The sequence below is a fragment of the Elgaria multicarinata genome, chromosome 1, assembly GCF_023053635.1.
Source record: "Elgaria multicarinata webbii isolate HBS135686 ecotype San Diego chromosome 1, rElgMul1.1.pri, whole genome shotgun sequence".
Taxonomy (NCBI): domain Eukaryota; kingdom Metazoa; phylum Chordata; class Lepidosauria; order Squamata; family Anguidae; genus Elgaria; species Elgaria multicarinata.
Window position 1 is genome coordinate 159,542,957 of NC_086171.1, and position 23,181 is coordinate 159,566,137.

Genomic DNA, 23,181 nt, shown 5'->3' on the forward strand with positions numbered 1-23,181 from the left:
CCTCCAGCAATCACTCCAGGATGTAATCCTAAACTGGCCCCAGGGCCCTGGGTCCACGTTTCAGGGGCAGGTTTTCATGTTGCTTGATAGAGCTCTGCCTTTTCAGAGATCCAATTTACTTATGACTGTTGCTCTTTTTCTTGCACTGGCAGAATCCACAGTTGCTGTTTACGAATTATAATATAAAAGAGCTGCATTTAATAAAGCTATAAATACTATTTCCTTATAGCTAGTTTATCCAAGCCTAAGCAAAAAAATAGCTTCAGCTCTATAAAACCAAGTACTCTCCCCAGAATAGTTCAAAAGAATTTCTTCAGAAAATGTTTATGGGATGTGAAAATAAAAGGCCCTCTAAATTCACCATTGCGAAATTTGTGTTCAGAGGCCAGAAATTAAAATAAATAAATAAATAATGTTGATGTATTTTGAAGTCTGTTACAGGAAGCTGTTTTCCAAAGCACAACACTTGAGTGTGTTTTGTATAAATGATATGGTCAGTGGAATATAATTTAAATCACTTTCCTCCAATGGGCCAGAGCTCCACTTACTGCTATACATTGATTAGAGGCATCTGTTCAGTTTGACACTAATCAAGATTCAGACTCAGGACCTGCAAGAATCCTTGGGCATTTTCCACACTGGAAGCACAATTACCTTTCTGGCTAATATTTGCATTAGATTGAACAAAGCCAGGTTCCCCAGGCTTTTTGAACTGGTGAGCACATTTGGAATTTTGAGAGTTTGTCATGGGTGCTGTCACAAAATGGCTGCTATTGAGGGGGGCTTGCCCATTCATAAATTGACTGTCATGGTGGGCATGTCAAGTCACAAAACACTCATTTCCCAAAAGGCGAGCTGCTGAGGCTAAAAGAAAAATAACTTGCCCAAGAACCTAGTACATGGCAGAGGTGGAGTCTGAGCTGTAAAACATAAACATCTCTCTTTTAAACTCAAATAAAGATGCTGCTGAAGGCAGCACTTCATTTTGCAGCCTGCCAGCCTCCCAGTTTTTTTTTAAAGTTTTTAATTTTAAAAGAACTTTAAGAAATAAAATTAAAATCAGGAGGGGCATGGAGAGGTTCCATGGCTATGTTGGCATCCGTGGGCACCACATTGGAGACTTGGGAATGATGACTCTATTCTGCTTATTATCCTGTATTAACAACATTCACACATATACAGAAATAGTACAAGGAAGGTTCTAACAGTGCAAGCCTATACATGTCTATTCAGAAGTAAACCACACTGTGTTTAATGGGACATACAAAACATCCAATTCCACCAATCGGTGGATGCTGGAATGAAAGATGCCTGACAATCCATGAAACACAGATGGGCTCCATCATACCCGTGTTTTATTGCACTCTCGTCATGCCTGGTTTGCGGTTTTGCAGCCCGGCACTGGGATGACGTCGTGCCTGTCCTGCAGACATGCAGCCTCTTCTTCTCCCTTTTTCGTGTTTTCCTAGAGCGGGCAAAGTCTGGATTATTTCCCCCAAATGGAATTAAAGCACCCTTCTGCCCCCATGTAGTGCCGTCCTCTTGCTATTTCCTTTGTTGGGGGCATGTGCATTGAAGAGAGAGTGTCGAACCAATGGACTTGTGCTGAGTCAGTTGAATGAACGTTTACTGCTCCAATCCCACCCTTATTGCCTGCAGAAATGGAGCCCAGCCGATGAAACATTAAGTCAGTAAATTGCTAGACAACAAAGCCAGTGGTGGGTGGGTGTGGAGCCCCCACCCATCACAATGTTACAACTAATGAACTGGAGGTGGAAGGAGAAGGGACAGGGTGAGACGGGGTGAAAGAGCAAACAAATGAAAGGGAGGTTTCATCAGTATAGCACAATGCCACAAACCCACGTGAAAAGGGCCATTAGCTTGACGCGCTAATGAAATGGAGCTAGAAATCACAGAGACAAACCAGGGGGGAAAGGGAGGTGTGATGGAGACCAAAATCCTTACATCCTTACTCGGAAGGGGTGGCAGGACACAGCTTTAAAGAAACTATCTAAATATGAAGGCGGTCATGGAACAGCAGAGCACTGCTGTGGTGGGAGGAGGAAGGTTGTATTCCATAGTTGTTGTTTTTAAAGGCTAGATTAATGTTCCTGGAATGGTTCATCAGGGGAGCACTCAGCTTCTCAAGCAATAAATAAAATGACCCCAAATGGCATAGGCCAGAGTGGAGTGGCGTGGAGGTTATGTCACTCATCATTCACATAACTGGAACTATGCAGTAGGTGCTCAATTGCAATTACATTCCAAATGGCACTCACAATCTTATAGAACCACTGCTCTGTTTTGGAAAGGATCCTGTTTTCCAAGCAGAAACAGTTGAGATGGAGGTACTGTTGGTTGGCACTTTACACATCCAGAGAAGTAGTGTACAGTCTGTGCTGGAAGGGTTTGCACTCCCACAAGAAGTTCATAATTTAGGGTTGCCTATTGATCCATCTTTGCCTTTAGAAACAGAAGTGTCCTCTGTGGCATAGAACCCCTTTTCCCATTCTAAGCTGGTATGTCAGCTATGCCTCTATCTGGATGGTAGTAGCTTGGCTTCTATGATCAATGCCTTGGTAACTGCCTGTTCAATTATTGCATTATATGTGGTGTTGGCTTGAAGACTATCTGGAAACATCAGTGGGGGCAAGAGAACTGCCTGGAACCAGGTGTTACAATCATATCATACCAGTGTTGTATATTTTTTGTTGACTCCAGATTAATTTCTGGGCTCAATTCAAAGTGTTGTCCCCACCCGCCAACAAAGCCCTTTCATGGTTTGGGGGCCACAATATTTGAAGGACTGCCTCCTCCCATACGTGCCTACCTGTGCCCGGAGGAAATTATCAGAAGCCCTGCTCCAACTGGCCCCACATACTGAAATTTGGGGGTAGGGGTTGGATACTTATGAGGGGCCTTTTCTGTGATGGCCCCTCAATTGTAGAATGCCCTCCCTAAATAAGTCTGCCTGGTGTCTTTCTCATTGATCTCATTGGCGCCAGGCAAAACATTTTTTATTCTCTGGGGCATTTAACTCATCATATGGCTTTATCACTCGGTTATATTTTCTAAGTTATCTTTTGTGCTATATTTCTATGTGACTATATAATATCTTTTGTATTTACTGCCTTGTTATTTTAATTGGTTTTTAAATGTTTGTTTTTTTCCATGCATTTTATTGTGATTGTATCTTTGGAGTTACTGCTTTTATTGTTTTGATTTTATTGTGTACATCATCCTGAGAGTTTAGGCTATAGAAGAAACAATAAGTTTAAATAATTGATGATGATGATGATGATGATGATGACAATGCCCTATATCAGAATGATGTACATGTATGGAATTCAATTTGAGTAAAGAAACCCAAAGTTGAAATCACAAGTTGTGATTAATGAAAGCGCTGTTTGCTCCCCAGTTTAATAAATGTATTAAGGTTCTGGAGGTGATGAAAAGTGCAAGAGCTTGAGATGTTGTTGGTTGAGCTGAAAGAATTACTCACTTCATTTAGTCAATGCCTAGTCACTACCCTTTCACATTTAAGAAGGTGATGCTGCATGGTAGCAACCTTAAAGACTTTGTGATGCTGAGATGATACTCTGGAGACTCTGGTATAATTTTGTTAGATTACAGCAGCCATATTGTCTGGGAATGATGAGAGTTGTAGTCCAATACATCTCAAAAGCACCAGTTTGGGTCAAGGCTGGATTACAGTGTTAGGAAATTAAATATGCAATTAAATTACAGCACTGGGAAACAGTACTGTCTTAGATGACCGAACAGACAGTACTGAGGGAGACCAGGGGGCAATTGTCCTAGAATCTAAGATTTAGATAACAGAATGAATACTATCGATAACATCTTTCTTTTTCTTGTACAGATACCTGTGCAGACAAAGAGTGAGTGAACATTTGCGAAATTGGTCCTAACTGTTCACATTCACTTACATCTCTTTTTAATAAGAAGACAGAGGAATCATAATGTCATTGCACAGAATGAAATGTTAGTAAGCATGGTAAATACCAGAGGAGCCAGATTTAATTTTTATTTTCTAATCTGTTCTTACTGCTCAGTATATGATTCTATACATTTCACTTTTCTTCTTCCATAAGAATTATCAGAATATAATAGCTTTGTTTTACTGTTTTACTTATTAAGAACATAAGAGCCTTGCTGGATCAAACCCTGGGTCCATCTAGTACAGCACTCTGTTCACACAGTGGCTAACCAGCTGCTCCTGAGAATGAATACAAACAATCCCCTAAGAAGTACTATAAAACCAACATTTATGTGAATATGTATAATATACAAAAAGGGGGGGAATAAAAGTTGATTGATAAAACTTCTAGGGGAAGGAAGTTTAATCAAAGCAGAGAGGAAAAAATATAGAGGAAGAAAGGAGACCAAAAGAAAAAAGGAAAAGAAAGAAAGAAAGAAAGAAAGAAAGAAAGAAAGAAAGAAAGAAAGAAAGACCCAAATCATAAATGTGCTGTATTCCTTCATTTGTTGTTACAATGTCCATATATTCAGAGCTGAAGCAGGCATACATTGTTGTACATTCGGATGTGATGCATATTGAACGAATCTCCCCGATATGACATTGAACGATGTTGATTCTGATTTCCCTTGAATTTGAAGCAAGTCATAAGTTATTTTTTCTAATATTGCCACAGACCATATATTTCGATACCATGCAGATAAATTCAAATTGTTCTATTTTTTCCACTGCTGCGTGATTGTTTGACAAGCAGCTGTCAACAGGAATATTATTAAGTCTTTACATTTCAATTCAGTATTAAGTCCTTTATATATTGAAAATAAAAATAATTCTGGATCATATACAATTGTTTCTCTAGTAATAACCATTAATTCTCTATGTACTGATCTCCAGAATCCCTGTATGTATGAGCAAGACCACCATGAATGAAAGTACTTGCCTTTTATCCTTAGGGCTATGTTGAAATGTGTTTGGCAGTCTTTTCTGGCCCCTTTCAGTTAATGATACCTTACAAATGGCCAAAAAGGAAGAAAAGGATCAAAGGATCAAAGATGACACAGATTTGCATAAAATGTGCATTTGCTAATCTATATGTGTAGATGTATGGATTTTGTTAAATCCATTCTGTCTGTGATTTGTGGATTGTCAGGTGTCTTTCATTCCATCATCTGCTCATTGACGGAAATTGATGTTTTTTTAGGGATGTACAGGAATTTCATTCTATTTACAAAGCTGCAGGAGCCCTGTTCTGTTTTGTATCTGGTCACTCTAGTATAGCTCCTGCAGCTTTAACAGTTGTGATGAAGAGGGAATTTCACCAGGTTCTCCATATATACAAATGACACCTGCTGAAATTCCCTTTTCTATGCAACTGTTAAAGATACAGGAGCCCTGTCCTCCTTTCCATATGGTCATCCTAACACCTGTAAAGTAGGACACATGGCCATGCTACAAGTGAGCTGCAGATGGACTCAGGAGGTGGCTGATGGTAAAGATGCCAGTTCAGAGAAGCATCCTTTACATTGGTTTGGAAACTCTTTGGACCCCTTCATAGGATTTGGAACTCAGGAAGTCACACCCACCCACTCTAAGCAGTGCCTTTGATGATGGTTCTTCAACATTTGAGAGACTGAAGAGGATACAAAAATAAGGTGGTTTCAGAAGTGTGTGCATGTATACACAAAACCTTCAAGGCTATGGTACTACTCAGTTCTAATGATTCATCATATGCTGTGACAGAACTTTAGGCTGTAATGTTTATTTCTAATACATGCACCAAAGATTGCCTTTGATTTTCCAGCAGGAAAGGTGCTAGATCCTGGACTGGTGTAGACACTGTAAATTATTACATCAGTGGTTCCATATTTTAAAAAAATGAGGGATGGGGAGAGGCGGGGAAGGAGGGGAAGAAGTCAGAAACCTTCATGATTCTGTCTGCTAGGTGTCTTCCCTTTGACAATTAATAAGAATAAGAATAACAATTAATTACAGCTTATATGTACAAAACATCTCCCAGCCTTCCTTCCACACCTACATGCATGATTCATCATGACTTGGAAGACATCTAACATCCTACAGCAACAACACATAAAGGTGTTAGGACAGGAAGAGAAGGCTCTCGCTCTGTCCAACAGAAACCGAAGCAAAAGAGTTGTTACTTGAAAGCACTCCGATGCCCTAACCAAATTTAAGCACACCCATTCCTAGATAAAACACCCATTCCCCATGGGGACAAGTGCCCTCTCAATGGCTTTGGAGGGGGGAAGAGTATCCTACCCCTCACCGATACTTGAAAATTGTCTCACCGTGACTCACAAAGAGCACCACACCTTTTGAGTCATTGTCACCAAGCACTTCCTGCAACAGCTTGGCCTTCCCATTGCGGCTTTCTTCCCTTGATGGCCTCCTTCTTCAACCAAGAAAGGGCTCAGCCTAATCCTGCTTATCTTGGAGGATTCCAGCCATGCTACTGTTTTCTACACCAGGAAAACAGATATGTGACAGGGGCGGGGGCGACCAGGTTGCCCCTGTAACCCAGCAATGTGGACAAAGTTATTTCCTTCCACTGAGGTACTAATCATTCTTTAACATCACCCTGGCATAATCTGATGGTGTAAAGCCGGTAAAGAGTGAAGTATCTTAGGGGGTGCATAATTGGCTGCATAGCACCCACAGCTCTGCCCTCCAATGCCCCAATGCCTCTTCGCATCACTAAGACAGATTTTTATGAGGTTAGAAAAATACCCCACAAGGCCAAAAACAGTTCTTAGTAATATAGTTTTGCCTTGGCAGTTTATGATGCTTTTCTAATATTTCTAGTATTCTGTCCAGACCCCAACTCTAAATTCATTAGACTCCGAAAAAGCAACCTATGCATTTACAGCCAACCAGATTAGTCCTGGAGGCTGGCTGGGCAGGCCATGGTTTTTAAAAGGACAACAAACTGGAGCATGTTTCACCAGTTGATCTTTTATTGATCATTATCAGTACAGAAAAAAACAACTTCCTTTTCTCATGTCAATTATAAATTACCAAACAGAACCACCCACCCTGCAAATAATCTAAAAAAAGGAAAGAAAGTCAGATAAGCCTGGGATTCAAACAACAGCTACTCCTGATTGTTAAGAAGTTTGTATATACAGGAAGTGACAATATGATAGCCTGAGATGGTTAGCTGGTTCCAAATCCCTTGAGAATGAGTAAATTAACAAAGACAGAGAGAGAGAGAGAGAGAGAGAGAGAGAGAGAGAGAGAGAGAGAGAGAGAGAGAGAGAGAGAGGAGTTCCCTACAGCCATGGTCCAAAACACTACAGCTTAAAGCAGCTGTTCGCTGGGCTTGAATATTGTTTCTTTCACGAGGCATATGCCAAGAACATGTGTGTGCATATGCTGTTACCAGCTAAAGCTACTTCGTAAATATGCACCCATGGTTTTTTTGCTGCTGCAAGACTTTCTCCAGTTGTGTATTGGCAACATTGAGTAATGCCAGGTGAGCTGTTATTCCTTTTCACACTATCTTGGTTGTTTTATATCATCTGGCAAATTTCTGCCTGCAGTAGCCGGTCCAGAGAGCAGGAATTTGGCCAGACTCAGTGCAACCTAGGCATGGTGAATGTCAGCTGTGCTATTCGCAGGCCAGCTTCCCATCAAAGCTGGACAGGGCAATGGCAAAGGCCTGCACAGCACAAAGCGGGTAGTTGTAGTCCATGGTAAAAGCATCATCAGCCACACGGCCAAACTGCAAGACGATGTAGTCAGCTGCAGGAAAGGAGACAAGACACCGTCAGTTCAGCAGATGGACCAAGATGTCAAATAAATGTAAATGGTAAAGCAGCTTTTGGTCCCCTACGCCTTTCAGGGCAGGATTCACCAAAGGTGGATGGAGGAGGAGCACAAACTATTGATGATGGCGCCAAAGGGGACCTCTGCGCAGAAGCTTTGCCAGGCGCTTGACTTAAGCCAGATCTACACCAAGCAGGATATTGCACTATGAAAGTGGTATGAAAGCGGTATATGGAGGCAGGATCTACACTATTGCTTTATAGCAGTACTGAAGTGCACTGACAACTGTTGGGGCCCATTGACACATTCCATATACCGCTTTCATAGTGTTATATCCTGCTTGGTGTAGATGTGTCATAGGCCCCAACAGTTGCCAGTGCACTTCAGTACCACTATAAAGCAGAAGTGTAGATGCTGCCTTAATGTTTTAGCACTATTCATTGTGGAAGAGACCTCTCCCTCCTGCCAGGTATGCTGACATGGATACAGGCTCTAGGCCTCCACAACCTAAGTAGGCTTTTCAGTCTCCCCGATCGACTACAGCAAAGCCCAGTGGTGGACCATTGTCAGCCAGAATACTGGAACTCCATAGCTTGCTTAGCAATCAGCTGCAATGACAGAGCCTTTCCGGTTTTCCACAATGAATATGGGAACATGCCCCTTAAATTGATGCTGTCCTCCTGCTACAATGACAGGAGGGGGTTGCAGCAAAAAGAGCAATTGCAAAGCAGTTGAGATAAACGATTCTTACCACCCTCCACCCCGGTGCACTTCTGTCTCGGCCACAAAGCTAAATTTAAAAAGTACACTATTATTGTGACATATCGTCATCAGCTATGCGGACATTCTACACGTGTGAACAGATCCTGGATGTTGCTAAGAGGTCACCACCAGAGGTGGCCTTCCAGGCAAAGTCTGGTGGGAATAGGTTTACTGCATGGGTTCTATCTCTTCTTCCAGTGCTGAAGCAGTCTGGTTTATACCCCACTGAACAAAACTGTTTTAATCAGGACACTCCTAGCCAAATGCTAAGGAGAAGGGAGCATGATGGGACAGAGACGAGCACAGCAGAGTTCAGGAGTTGACCAGCCAGCTGCTGGGCAACGGATGGCTGTTTCTTCAACAGAGCTACCAAGTAAGTACATTTCTTTTCCCAGCTGGGTGAACAGAGCACAGGAACCAATACATTCTGCCTCCCCCAGAAGACCTGCCCCCTCACCAGAATTCCTCACCAAGGTATTTGTGGCATTCTAGAGGTCTCTCTGACTCACTGCTTTGGTCGTGGCTCCCTTTGTTACCAGTGAGGGTAACAAGAAATCTGTAAAAATAACTGGGGCCCCGAGCAGGTTCTTTCTGTCCTGTAATCCTACACCCCAGACAGTAACATCCCCTGATTGCGCTGGACAGGTGACAAGCAGACAAGTCACACACTCTGTGGAACGGCTTGGCTGCTTCTGTGTGCTGCGGCTCTGATGTGGATTCCACAGAGGGCCCACAGCCCCGGCCGTCACTCTCAAGAGGGAAGGAACTGCCCTCCTTGTAATATCTTGTCTCCGTTTTGTATCAGAATTGTGGCTTTGAACATCAACAAGGACATGCCCAAAGCACCTCCAGGAGGCTTACGCCCAGACACTCACAGTCACTCAGTGCACACAATCAGATTCTGAAAGAAGATGGATCCCCTTGCACAAACTCCCAAATTTGCAGATGAACTCAGCATGTTGCATACATCCTGGGGGCTTGGAAGACATCGCCTGAGACCTATGATCAATGTGGTCCAAATGTTTGCTTTCACTAGGAGGGTGTAAAGTGGACTAAACTATATGAAATATCATTCACACAGTTAGCAAGTGCCTGAACAGCTTTTAAAAATTGAATAGCAAGTACAATGGCCTTAACCTGGTGGGAGTAGGGTTTTTTGACCCATTGCCTCCACCCCTGCTGTGGTCCCAACCTGGATTAGGCCATGGTGCCATCTATTTTCATGGAAAGAAGTGGTTCCACTGGTGCAAATAGCAGGTGTGGGTGGCCTGAACTGGACTGGGACCTTAGTGGAGGGGAAAGTGTTAAAAAGCCCCCCCCCCCCCCGCTGTTCTCTGCCAGTCTGGACTGCACCCCCTGCCCCGCTAATTACTCTTTAAAAGCCACACAAATAAGTGCTAATTTCATGAATGACAAATCTTCTAGTTTGGCCCTGGGACTTCATTTTACTTTACATTTTTGTGTGGTTAGTAAGAGTGCCCATTCTCTTCCACAATCCATTTTTCTGGCATAAAAAGCCCTAAGGGAGCTTCCGCTCTGATCTGTGCATTCAATGAAAGGATCAGAGGTTGAAACAAGTCATCAACGCTTGGCAGGATCAGGGACTCTTTGTCACCCGGGATTAGTGAATATGTAAACCAGCCTTCCCCAGCATGGTGCCCTCCACATGTGTTAGACTACAATTCCCTTCATTCCCTACAAGCATGGCCAATGACTTTGGTAAGGCTGCAGGTTGGGGAAGGCTGATGAAAACAATAGCAGGGTTATCATTTTTGGAGGGTCTTCATTGTTCTACAGAGAAAACTTTGAGTTGTGTGAAAGACCCATGTGAATCAGCAATGGTATGTGCATTAAACATCCTGGAATTCCTTGTCTGTGTAATCAGGCAGGATGCAAACTCAGAATAACAACACTGCGGTAAAAGCCTTTAAATCTTGATTGCGTAATCAAATGTAACTCTCATCTGTCTCTTGACTGACATCCGCGCACCCCAATGGTGCTTCTTAGTGAATGAGAAATTCAGAGCATTTCTCTTGAGTTGAGGGAACCTAAAGACAGATGAACAAGTCCCCAAGCTGTACCCATCACTGGCCATTTTGAATGTAGCCTGATCTAATGCTGGATTACTATCTCGAGTAATCAGAAACATGTCGTGCATTCTTCAGAGTTTAGGAGTGCCTTGTAACTATGCCTAAAATTGTAAAGCATACCCAGGAGGGATTCCAATCTCAAAAAAACAAGCAAACAAAACCTAGTTTGCCTTTTGGGGTTGGGGGGGTGGGATCCAGTCTAGCAAATAACCCAAACTTTTATTCCAGTCTGCCTGCTGCTGTGCTCCCTCTAGTGGATCATTGAGGTATGCCTTGTTGCCTGGTGGTAAAATTCAGCGCATTCCCCTACAGCGATGTCCGGTTACAGATTTCAGGAAGATTCTCCTACCTGGAAATAAGTCAAGTAGCCCGGTTGTCTGGAAACTGGGCATTCTAACCCAATATGAAACCTCTGTTTCAGAAGCAGCATCCCAAATAGCTTCCAGCTTCCTTGATGTAATTTTGTGTGCTTTAAAAAAACCGTCGTCAGAAGGGTGGGCCTGTTTTTATTCAGAGGTACACAGGTCTGAACCATGTCGTACACTACTTGGGGAGCTTATTTCCAAACTCTGCTGCCTTTGTTGATGTCAGACTAGATTATGCCTAGTCCACGCATGCACTTTGTGGCATGGTTGCCGTTTGGAAACACAACTTCACAGAGGCAGCTCCATTTGGCAAGGCATTCATGCAAAAGTGCTGCCTATACAATTGTGGGGATGGTCACTATTCTATCGCAAAACCCATTTTTCATCTGACTCTCCTGGAAGCTGCTTTCACATAGTTGCAGTTCCAAGTGGCGCCCATGCTATAGACCACTGGTAGCTAGAAAGCCTAGGTACACTAGTGGAGGCAGTAAGCCTATATTCTCCCGTTGCTGGGGAACATGGGTGGGAGAGTGCTGTTCCGCTGTGTCCTGCTTGTGGGTCCTGGTTGACAGATGGTTGGCCACTGTGTGAACAGAGTGCTGGACTAGATGGACCTTTGGTCTGATCCAGCATGGCTGTTCTTATGTGGTTCCAATGTCAACGGGGCGGTGAATCCATTCCGAGTTTCAGTCAGAACCAGTGAAAACTCTAAAGGAGCTTTACATGCAGAAGGTCCCAGGTTAGATCTCCAGTATCTCCAGGCAGGGCAGGAAAAAATCCTTCCTGAAACCCTGGGGAGCCACTGCCAGTCAGTGTTGACAATACTGGGCTAAATGGACCAATGTATAAGGCAGCTTCCTATGTTCCTATCCAAGATGCTTTGCACTTTGGGTAGCTCCTTTAGATTTCTCACCAGGCCCCCGTCTTGACGGTAGCGGCTCTACGCTGTGAGGCCTTGGGCTCCCAAATTGGCGCTCCTTCCAGGCATCTGCATGTGAAGGAGCGCCAATGGGGAGTTGCTGCTGCCACTGCCGCCGATCCAAGCACCAAGGAGTGGGAAGGAACAGGGCAGCCGGCTCTCCTCCCTCTGACTTCACTCTGGCTACCCCATTTCTCTCTCCCCATTTTTTTTAAATCTGTAGATGGGCAGCCAAAGTGAAGTCAGCAGGAGGAGAGCCGGCTGCCCCGTGCCTCTCCACTCCCCAGTGCTCGGGGCCCGTTCCTCCCCCTTCTCCTGTGCTCGACCTGGTAGCGGCAGCATCCTCCTGCCTGCCCCTTTCCTCTCTCCCTTCCTCCATTTTTTTAAATCTGTAGATGCGAACCTTTGCATCTACAGATTAAAATATATTTTAAACAATTAAAAAACAGGGGGAGGGGAAAAGAGGAACGGGGCAGCCAGAGTGAAGAGAGCCGGCTGCCCTGTTCCTCCCCACTCTCCTGTGCTCGACCTGGCAGTGGCAGCGTCCTCCTGCCTGCCCCTTTCCTCTCTCCCTTCCTCCATTTTTTTAAATCTGTAGATGCGAACCTTTGCATCTACAGATTAAAATATATTTTAAAAAATTAAAAAACAGGGGGAGGGGAAAAGAGGAACGGAGCAGCCAGAGTGAAGAGAGCCGGCTGCCCCGTTCCTCCCCACTCTCCTGTGCTCGGCCTGGCAGCAGCAGTGGCCTGGCAGCTGCTCCGTTCCTCCCCTCCCCTCGTTATTTATTGTTGTTGTTGTTGTTTATTTACAGTGAGGAGCCCGACGTGGAGCTCCCTGTCCACCCCTTCTCTCTCCAGCCCAGCCGATGGCGACCAATCAGGGGGTGCCATCGGCTCCGCAGCCAAAAAAGTTGGGGTATATCCCCGACTTTTTTCAGATGGGGTTTCTGGGGTTTTCCCCCAGATGGGTTCGCAATGGCGGTTACGTCATGTAGATGACCTGCCACCACTTTGAATCCAAACTCTTCGTCAAGACAAGCCCCAGTTCTGACTGAAACCTGGAGTGGATTCACCACCTCAGTGACATCAGAGCCATCAGCCTCCAGTGCCATAGGCCATAGGCCATACGTCTGATCAGACTTGCAGTGGTCATCTGAGCATGCCAGCATGTATGCAGACCTGCACTTATTAGGCTGTGCAGCACAAAAATGAAAGCCTTTCTAAAATCTGCCATACACCTGCTTTTTTGTGGTCTGTAGGTATATTCCTTAGCTGGGGATTGGTCTAAAATAGAACGTTTGACCCTCCTGGGTCAGCTCAATCATACAGGCAGACTAGGCTGCCACAAGGAGCAACACAATTCAAGGGGCGCCCAGGAACCACATGCAAGTCCAGCATCTCATACTGCTTGAACAGAGAGTACAAGTCACAAATCATAGAATCATAGAACAGCAGAGTTGGAAGGGGCCTACAAGGCCATCGAGTCCAACCCCCTGCTCAATGCAGGAATCCACCCTAAAGCATCCCTGACAGATGGTTGTCCAGCTGCCTCTTGAAGGCCTCTAGTATGGGAGAGACCACGACCTCCCTAGGTAACTGGTTCCATTGTCGTACTGCTCTAACAGTCAGGACGTTTTTCCTGATGTCCCACCGGAATCTGGCTTCCTTTAACTTGAGCCCATTATTCCGTGTCCTGCACTCTGGGAGGATCGAGAAGAGATCCTGGCCCTCCTCTGTGTGACAACCTTTTAGGTATTTGAGGAGTGCTCTCATGTCTCCCCTCAATCTTCTCTTCTCCAGGCTAAACATGCCCAGTTCTTTCAGTCTCTCCTCATAGGGCTTTGTTTCCAGACCCCTGATCATCCTGGTTGCCCTAAATTTCATCCTGTTGTTTTCAGCCCAGCACTCCAGCCTATCAAGATCACTTTGAAGTTTGTTTCTGTCTTCCAGAGTATTAGCTATCCCACCCAATTTGGTGTCATCTGCAAATTTGATCAGCGTTCCCTGCACCTCCTCGTCCAAATCATTAATAAAGATGTTGAAGAGCACTGGGCCCAGGACTGAGCCCTGTGGTACCCCACTCATTGCCTCGCCCCAGTTTGAGGCAACGAGTGGCTCTCTGTGGCTCTCTGTTTGTACAGGGATGCCCTTCCCTGCTCCTGCATTTAACTGTTCTGCCCAGGGCAGCGATAACTCTTCAGCCAGCCCTGTATGACCTCCGAAATTAGAGCCATGTGGGGGCATCCAAAGAGGGCTTCCCTCACCCAGGCTAAAAGGTTCTGTGAGACTTACGGTCATTGCCGTGCACAATCTGGAAGTTCTTCACAGAGGCATGAGTCACTCTGCCGTGGAAGTTCAGCACGTAGGACTGGGTCTCATCATTCCACACTGGGGATTTGTTATGCAGTTCGATTAAGTTGTCCATGAATTTATTCTGCCACCTCATGAGCAGCCCATCATTATCCTGGGAAGAAATGAGAAAAGCACTAGAGCAAGACATTCAAAAAGCTTATGTTGCTGTGCTTGCTAACATTCCCCTACATATGTCTGGGAAGTGGGTACACCAAAAAAGCACGCACACATGCACACACACACACAACACACACACACACACCGTAACTGGTGGAACCTAGAATAAGGCCTTCAGTCTATCTGGAAGTTATCCCCCCATCTACGTTAAGCATGGATTGCATCTTAGCCTTGCCTCTCTTAATGGTACCTGCCCAGCAAAACATTGTGAGGTATTCAAGGGCCTGTGAAAGACAATACTCGTTATATGTCAGTGTCTGCAGTCCTTAGTCCACATCCCCAGACTCCCCTTTGATTCCTTCTGCTATGAAATGTTAGGGAAGAAGTCTAGGAACATAGGAAGCTGCCTTATACTGAGTCAGAACATTGGTCCATCTAGCACTGTATTGTCAACACTGACTGGCAGCAGCTCTCCGGGGATTTCATGCAGGATTCCTTCCTAGCCCTAACTGGAGTTGCCAGGGATTGAACCTGGGATCTTTTGCGTGCAAATTGTGTGCTTTACCACTGAGCCACGACCCCTCTGGCAATGTATTGCTAAATTCCATCCTTTCTCTAAGGAGTTCAGGATAAGAGTGTCATTTTAACTTCAAAAAACCCCTGGCACATGTTGAGTAGGTTGTTGAATCTACATCTTCATGTTCAAACCCACCGCCCCGCACTGGCTCTGTGGCCCACTCAGTCTCGTTTTGCCAAAGGAACTGCTCTCCCATTCCTATTCCGCATGACTGAGATTCTTATTCTTATACAGTAGCCTTCTCCAACCTGGCACCCTCCAGATGTGTTGCACTACAACTCCCATAATCCCCAGCCAGCACAGGTGTTGGTCATACTGGGTGGGGATGGTGGGAGTTTCAGTCCAATCCATCTGGAGGGCGCCAGGCTGGGGAAGGCTGTTAGTGGCAAGGCCTTGGAAACTTCCCCAACTCTCCTGCCCTTTCATAGGCTTTGTGTATGATCTTCCCAATGACAGTAGAAGTTCATGAAGAAGAGCTGCTGAAGTGTAGGACTATGTGTCCCCTGTGAAACTGGGCCATCCACATTTGGCTGAGAGCCATCACAGTAATTGCAATGTGGAGCTTCAGACACATTGGCATTGTTCTGAAGTGCCTGTGTCTTCTGTGAGGTTCTGTTGGTGACTTACATTTCGGGGTCGAATTGGCACCCTCTCATTGTCAGAATTCATTCCGGGAATGACCACTGTCATTTTTCGAGGTCCTTTGAACCCTAATACATTTGTCTCCTGAAACAGAAACCCAGAAGTCTCATAAATGAGTCACCATCATATATTATCCTCAAAACATGAGCAGTTCATTTATATTCCCAAAGCAACCAGATTCTTAACAGCTTAAGGATGGAAAAACTACTTTAAAATGCAATCTGAAAAAAGTCCTACAACTTCCAGTATTCCCCAGCCAGCCAGTGGCTCAGGAGGATGGACAAAACTTAGAATCACATGCTCAGCTCAGCCCAGGAATTTGTTTTCAAGGCCAGAATTTTGCTCATGGTCCATTTCCACAAAAATCTACTTCAAGTTTCTCCCAACCTTTTTTTTTCTTTTAAGCCTTCTAATGGGGGTGGGGGGGGGGAAAGAATGCTTTTATTATTGCTGTTAAATTATTAGGAATCGGAAACTCTGTACAATCTACTGCAAATCACTCAGAGATTTACCAGTAGATCCTGAGCTGTGTCCAGCTTAGAGCAGAAACGGAGGCCTGGGGTCTAAATCTAGCTCTCTCCAGATGCCCATGACCCTTGACCTGCCCCCATCCCTTTCTCCAGACCACCAGCTGGGTGGTTTCCCTGCTTTTGTGCAGTTTTCCCCCTTCCATTCTCAAAGGCTGAGATGCCATTACTAAGGCTTCATTATTACTGGCAAGAGCTTTAAGGTGAAATAGGCTAATATTTTTGGTATTTGGACCATGCCCCTTTCACCTTTGGTCCCACCTACCACTGGAATGTAGCCCCCCCCCCCGAGGGTTTCTCCATGATGGAATGTGGCCTTCAGTCTGAAAATGTATGTATTATGTATGTATTATTGCATTTATATCCTGCCTTTTTTCCTCCAAGGAACCCAAGGCAGCATACATGCGTGGTTTTTATCCTGGTTGTGCTTTTTATACTGTATTTTGTATTTGTGCTTTTAACCTGTTGGTTGTTTTATTATGGTTTTAATTTTTGTGAACCGCCCAGAGAGCTTCGGCTATTGGGCGGTATAAAAATGTAATAAATAAATAAATAAATAAATAAATAAATAAATAAATAAATACATAATCCTCCTCCTCTCTATTTTATCCTCACAACAACAACCCTGTGAGATGGGCTGGGCTGAGAGTCTGTGACTGGCCCAAAGTCACTCATTGGGCTTCCATGGCCGAGTGGGGACTAGAACCCAGATCTCCCGACTCCCAGTCCGACACTTTAGCCAGTACACCACACTGGCTCTCCAACTTCTCCATCTTGGTCCCCTCCAGATGTGTTGGAATCCAATGCCTATCAGCCCCAGCCGGCATGGCCAATGGTCAGGAATGCTGAGAGCGGTAGTCCAAACTTCTGTAGGGCACCAGGTCAGGGATGTCTGGCTTAACGAATTGAGCAGATCTTGAACTGGACATGGTGATAAAGTGGTGGAATCTCACATCTGCATGATCTTTCTTTGCTGATGTCTAGTAGGGAGTGGTTCCTCGCGTAAAGCACTGAAGTATCCGTGTATGTGACAAGGGGATAAAGTGGAGGCCTGCACCACCTCTAAGCTTTGCTTTATCTATCTGCCAATATAGCAGTATTCCCCAACTTGGTGTCCTTCAGATGTTTTGGACTACAACTCCCATCTGCCCAGCCAGCAGAGGTGGAAAGTTCTCAAAATTCCCTCGGTGTAGATGCCCATAAGCACAAAAGACTGACATATTCTAGCTACTGCAAGCAGCTGCCCGGAAGATAAGGGGCTGGAGAGGAAGGAGTTCACAAGCTGGTCGCTTACATAAATAACAGCTGCAAGTTCCTGGCGCACGTTTGACCAATCAGCATTTGCTCTGTCAGGATTTACACCGTTGTCAAACACCGAAAACCGAGTGCCCATCAAATTGGACCTGAACGAAAAGGCAGACATCAGGCTGGTGGGATGAGGGATGGGGGGAGAGAGGCTTTTTGCACAATCACCACTTTCCCGTCTTAGTAGCCACCATTCTGTTACACTCGATATTGAAGGGTGTTGTATCTAATTTGTGTGTGACACAGTGGGAATGGAAAGTTCATGCAATCAGTGCATCGGCAGTATTTCCAAGCGCCCAGGCCTATGAAATGGTGACACCCTTCTCCTCTCCCAGCCGTCACTTTGTTCCTTTCTGCTCCCCAGGGATAATCTGGATACCAGATCTGATAACAGGATGTGTCTGGTTTGTTGGTCACACACAACCTTCCCCAACCTTTCCCATCCAGATTCCTTGGGCTACAACTCCCACCACTCAATGACAATGGCCATGCTGGCTGGGGATATTGGGATTTGTAGTCCAACCCATCTGGAGGGCACCAGATCGGGGAAGACATGACTCTCACATTGGGTGCAAGAAATCCTGGGTTCCTATCCAGACAAATGCCTTTACCAGGGGGAAAGGGAGGGGCTACGATTCAGCAGTAGAGCACATGCTTTGCTTATGAAGCATCATCCTATGTTCAATCCCCAGCATCTCCAGGTAGGGCTGGCAATGACTGGAACCCTGGAAAGCTGCTGCCAGTCAGTGTAGAGATGTTACAAATTGCAGTCTCTCTCTCTCTCTCTCTCTCTGCTTCATCTGATGAGCGTTTTATTGTCCACTCATTACTGGGCACTCACGGAGTTTGCTCAGGTCCCTCACATGACGTCATATGCCTCCAGCACGCCTTCCACCCCTTCTGGCCTTCCTTGCGCAACAAAACCCCCCCGATATTTTTTAAAACTCAGAATTGCTGCTCTCTCCTGCTGTGTGCCGGAGCAGCAGTGCCATTAGAACAGCGGACTCAATGGGCCTCGTGCTCGTTGTGTACTTCCACGGAGAAGCGACAGTAGGGAGCGTGTCCGCCCCCGGCCTGGTCTGATGGAGCTTTCTGTGTGTGTGTGTGTGTGCGCGCACGTGCGCGTAATCCAGATCAGGACCCTGTTGTGTGTGGTAGATGTGCTTTAATTCTTTGCCCTCACTGTAGTCTCAGTCTGGAACAGGATGGGATCTTCTGCTATTTTCATTGCCAAAAAGGGATCCATTCAGTTCAATAGCTCCTCTTTATGGCAATGCAAATTGCAAGTGTGGGGCCCAGATCTGGATCAGGACCATAATGAGATGCAAAATGGTTAAAGCCCTCCTACCCTCTCACTCTAGGGTCCAGGTTGGGGGCTCCAGCACCTGCAATTTGCTGCTTTTCCATGCTGTCTGGAACGGAAGAGAGAGAGAGAAGCCCCTCCCTCTGCAGCCAGCATGGAAGGTAAGGAAGAAAGGGGCAGAGTTGGGGCAGAGAGTGGGGCCAAATAGGAAGCCTCCAAGGGCCACACCCATTCAGCTGGCTGGAGGTTCCCTATGCCTAGTGTGTGGTTAATACCATGAGCTTGATGGACCAGTGGTCTGACTCAGTATAACGCAGCTACCTCCACCTTGATTCCACCCCTCTGAAAGTCATCCTTATATAGGGGGATGGTCGTGTTACAATGAAAGGGAAGGACACGCACATCTGATTTCAATTTGTGAATCCAGCTACTGACTCTGGGTGCTTCCAGACAAAGCTTTTTTTGTGTGCAAACAGCAGCCTATGTGCCAACACAGAATTTTATGGGGGCTGGATGGGTCAAAATACCAAATCCTTTGGTAACCTTCTTCTATTTTCCCATGGGTTCTTCCATATTTTTTCTTACTGAAGAAAACCCATTAAGGAGAAAAAGATGAAATAGCTGCACAAGGCCCTTCTGATTGGTAATGCTAGGAACAGTCCGCTTGGAAGCAGCCTCTGTCCCAGCCTTCCCCAACCTGGTACCATCCAGATCTGTTGGACTACAACTCTCATAATTCCCCGCCAGCATGTCCCACATTGTAGCATGGTGCTGCTCCCATCAAGTCCTAACCTCAGCTTTCCAATGAAGTTATCTCCAACTCGAGACAGGTCAGTGGGATCAACAGAAACGAGGTAATTAGAGGTCTTGCTTTTCTTGCGCTTCCGACCAGCCAGCAGGAAGACCTACGAGAGAACACAAGAACATAAGAAGAGCCCTGCTGGATCAGACCAAGGGTCCATCTAGTCCAGTATTCTGTTCACATAGTGGCCAACCAGCTGTCGACCAGGGACTCACAAGCAGGACACGCTGCAACAGCACCCTCCCACCCCATGTTCCCCAGCAACTGGTGCATATAGGCTTACTTCCTCAGATACTGGAGATAGCACATAGTCATCAGGACTGGAAGCCATTGAGAGAGCGTAAGAAGAGCCATGTAGAATCAGAATCAGACCAAGGCCCATGTAGTCCAGTGTTCTATCCACACAGTGGTGAAACAACCACCTGTGGGACGCCCATAAGTAGGACATGAGTGCACAGAAAGACAGAGAGGAAGAAAGGGCTTCCAGTACTGGAGATCACAGCTCTCTCTCTCTCTCTCTCTCTCTCTCTCTCTCCATATATATATATATACAATTTGTAGATCACGTGTTTAAAAAGGTATTTCACAGTGGTTAACAATTCAAAAATTAAAATACAAAACAATTAAAAGATTCATCTGGAATGAAATGGTACATAATATAGCACTGTATTATCTGGTAACGTCAATTCCCATGGACAAGATCCTTCTATAATGTTTACTTAGAAGCCCCCTGCAATGTTAATTACAGGGCAATTTTGTACAAGTCAACTTGGAAGTAAGCTCCATTCAGTTCACTGGACTTACTCCCAGGAAAGTGTGTATAAGACTGTAGCCTTAGAAGCTTACTTTTTTCAGCTTCTATCTCTAATTTCTTCCAGTTCAGCATGAGTGAGAGGTTCTGCTTCTAGTGTCATGTGTATGCTGTGGTTCCACAAAAGTCCAGTACTACTTGGCAGGGAAATAAGCTTTCATTTTTTATTCAAGCAGGGGCAAGATCCACTTCCTCCCATATGTGCAAATGCTCACATCAGAGGAGATCTCTGTGCACATCTCTGGTTGTTCTGCTCCTCACCAGGGCCACAGCCTTTGCAAAGAACTGGCCCAACAACAGAACCCCCCACCAGCTCCCCAATCCTAAATAGAACAATTTACTCACGAGTAAGTCTCAATATTTTTATTTAGGATGACAGTCTATATGGAGATGCTACATAGGTAGCTAATCCTGCAAAGTACCAATATACTTGCACACTGCCCCATCTCCAGAACAATTCTCATTTTGGCACTATTGGCCTGGAGGCCCTATTCCTTTGCCTCTCTCCCAGGTTAGGGGGCGGGTCTGCAAATTGGTGAGGAAAAAGCACCATAAGGGAAGCCTGGGGCTTCCTTTGGAAATTGTTCCAAGATGGGATTTTTGTTGGAACCATGGTAGGGAGGAAATTAAAAGTATGGATCTGAGGCTGCTCAGGCTCCCCAATACACTCCCCTATTTCACTAACAAAAACATGCATGTCAATTCCATTCATGCAATTAACCTTCAGGTCTAGTTCAGCCAATAGAAACCAGCAGTGTTATGATGTCTCCCATAGATGATACATTTACAGCACAATCCTATGCATGTCTGCTCATGTGTAAGATCCATTGGGTTCAATGGGACCTACTCCCAATGATGTATATATAGAATTGCAGTCTGAGCAATGCTTTCAATGCACAGCCCTCTTTATTTCCCATAAAAAGCAAGGGCTCACCTTTAGCCACTCACCTTTTTGTCATTATCGAGGTGAAGGTAGTAAGTAGGATAGAGGCCCCGATCCATCCCCTTCTTATCTCGAGTGACCCGGCACTTGACGGTCACCCCCTGAGGAGCTGGCTGCAGCACAAAATCCTCCAGATTGTCCACTTCAATGACTGGGGAAGGTGGTCTTTCTTCCTTCTACAGTCCAGCACCAAGAAGAGAAGGGAGATTTGTTTCATGAACCTGCAGCCCCAGGGATTTTAGCATGGCCACCGCAAGACAAGCATACACCATTTTCGGAGCCTCCTTGATTTGTGCTTCTCTTGCATGACATGTATGACCATTGACCTCATCCTCAACCACCTCTGTCTTGGTTTCCTTGGCTGCCTTCTTCTTCCTGTCTTGTACTGTAGCCACTCTCTCGCTCTCCAAATGCTGGTTGCCTATAAACCCATTGTATAGCCCCCCTTGGAATCTCTGATGTGCAGAGGCTCCAGGGAGAACATGAGGATATTACAAGGATATTGTTGTTTTTATGCTTTTTATGTTTTTAAACTTTGTATATTTGTTTTTAATGTTTACTGTTTTTAACTTTTGCACACCGCCCAGAGAGCTTCAGCTATGGGGCGGTATATAAATGCAATAAATAAATAAATGAGGACAAAGTACCATGTTACATAGGATGGGGTGGGGGGCTGGTCTCCATGTGACACGGGCTGGTTTTCATGTGGTGGGAGTCCAGCAAATCCTCAAATCACATGACTTCCCCATTAGGGAAGATTGTAGAGAAAAGCCAAATGGCAGTAATGGTAAACAGAAACGCTATTTAGCTGGAAGCTTGCTGGCTTGGCTTTACTTTCATTGTCTATTCTGGAAACTGGTCCTATATAAAGAAAAGTGAGAAAAAACAATGTGGGGAAACAGGCGTAAATGTGCCGTGATGCCTTTCCTTCTCTGCCTTCTGTTATAGTACACAGAGGTGCTCTAACCATTAACACGCTGAAGTCTTTTTCCTGCCTAAGGTAAAGATTTGTAGTTGTATGGTTGAGGAATGGGTTTGCGTGAGAAGAGGCTCTTAATTCTTCTGACTTTCACATACCACCACAGTTCCTTTGGAATACCCTCACTGCCCTCAGAGCATTCCCAGCTGCTTACCTTCTTGGACTTCTTCGCCTTTCCTTTCCTGTTGGTGTTCTTCTGAGCCGTTTCTGGGGCTTCTTCCTCACTTTCATTTTCAGTGGCTTTGTGGGGAGCTGCAGGCAAATGAACTCAGTGACAAGAGTACTAGACCTATAAGAGCATCCAGACTGGACTCCGTCAAGCAAGGAAGGGCAGTCCACATAGCTTCTGGTGACCTCCTTCCTTCCCACTATCTCTTTATCCACGCTCCTGGAAAAGCTGGGATCTTAGTACAAATATTTGCATCCCTGATCTGGATGGCAGCATTTATTTTATTTTATTTTATTTTATAGATTTTTAGCCCACTTTTAAGGGTAAAAACCTTCCAACAGTAGATAACAATACCCTTTAAAATAATCAGCCAGCCATCTTGTCTGGATTAAGCTTCAATTTATTTATCCTCATCTACCTCAAATGTGCCCCCAGATACCTGTTCATGGTTTCCACCTCCTCCTTGGGATTAGAAGATGAAAACAAAAGGAAGAGATGCAAGCTGCATACTGATGACATTTTAGCCAAACCTCTGGATGACTTCATCCAACAGATTCGTGTAGATATTAAAAAGCTTGGGGGACAAGATAGAATCCTGAGGCACCCCAATGGACATGAAGCACAATAGATGTTCCTTAGCACCACCCTCTAGAACCTTTCCCTCCAGATAGGATCAATACCATCATAACACCATGCCCCCAAGTCCCAGCTCAGAGCAGGGGAGTAGACTTCTCAA

At 45.2% G+C, this 23,181-nt stretch overlaps 1 protein-coding gene across 1 annotated transcript in view; it reads right to left on the bottom strand.

The window, feature by feature from the left end:
* Positions 1-7,622: 7,622 nt before the first annotated feature.
* Positions 7,623-23,181, bottom strand: part of TULP1 (TUB like protein 1) — a 31,927-nt gene continuing 16,368 nt past the window's right edge. Inside the window, exons 8-14 of the mRNA XM_063138121.1 lie at positions 22,431-22,528; positions 21,303-21,473; positions 19,534-19,646; positions 17,428-17,536; positions 15,592-15,690; positions 14,211-14,382; positions 7,623-7,756 (exon numbers count right to left, since the gene is read on the bottom strand). Of these exons, the coding sequence (XP_062994191.1) occupies positions 7,623-7,756; positions 14,211-14,382; positions 15,592-15,690; positions 17,428-17,536; positions 19,534-19,646; positions 21,303-21,473; positions 22,431-22,528 (896 nt within the window). The remainder of the gene's footprint in view (positions 7,757-14,210; positions 14,383-15,591; positions 15,691-17,427; positions 17,537-19,533; positions 19,647-21,302; positions 21,474-22,430; positions 22,529-23,181) is intronic.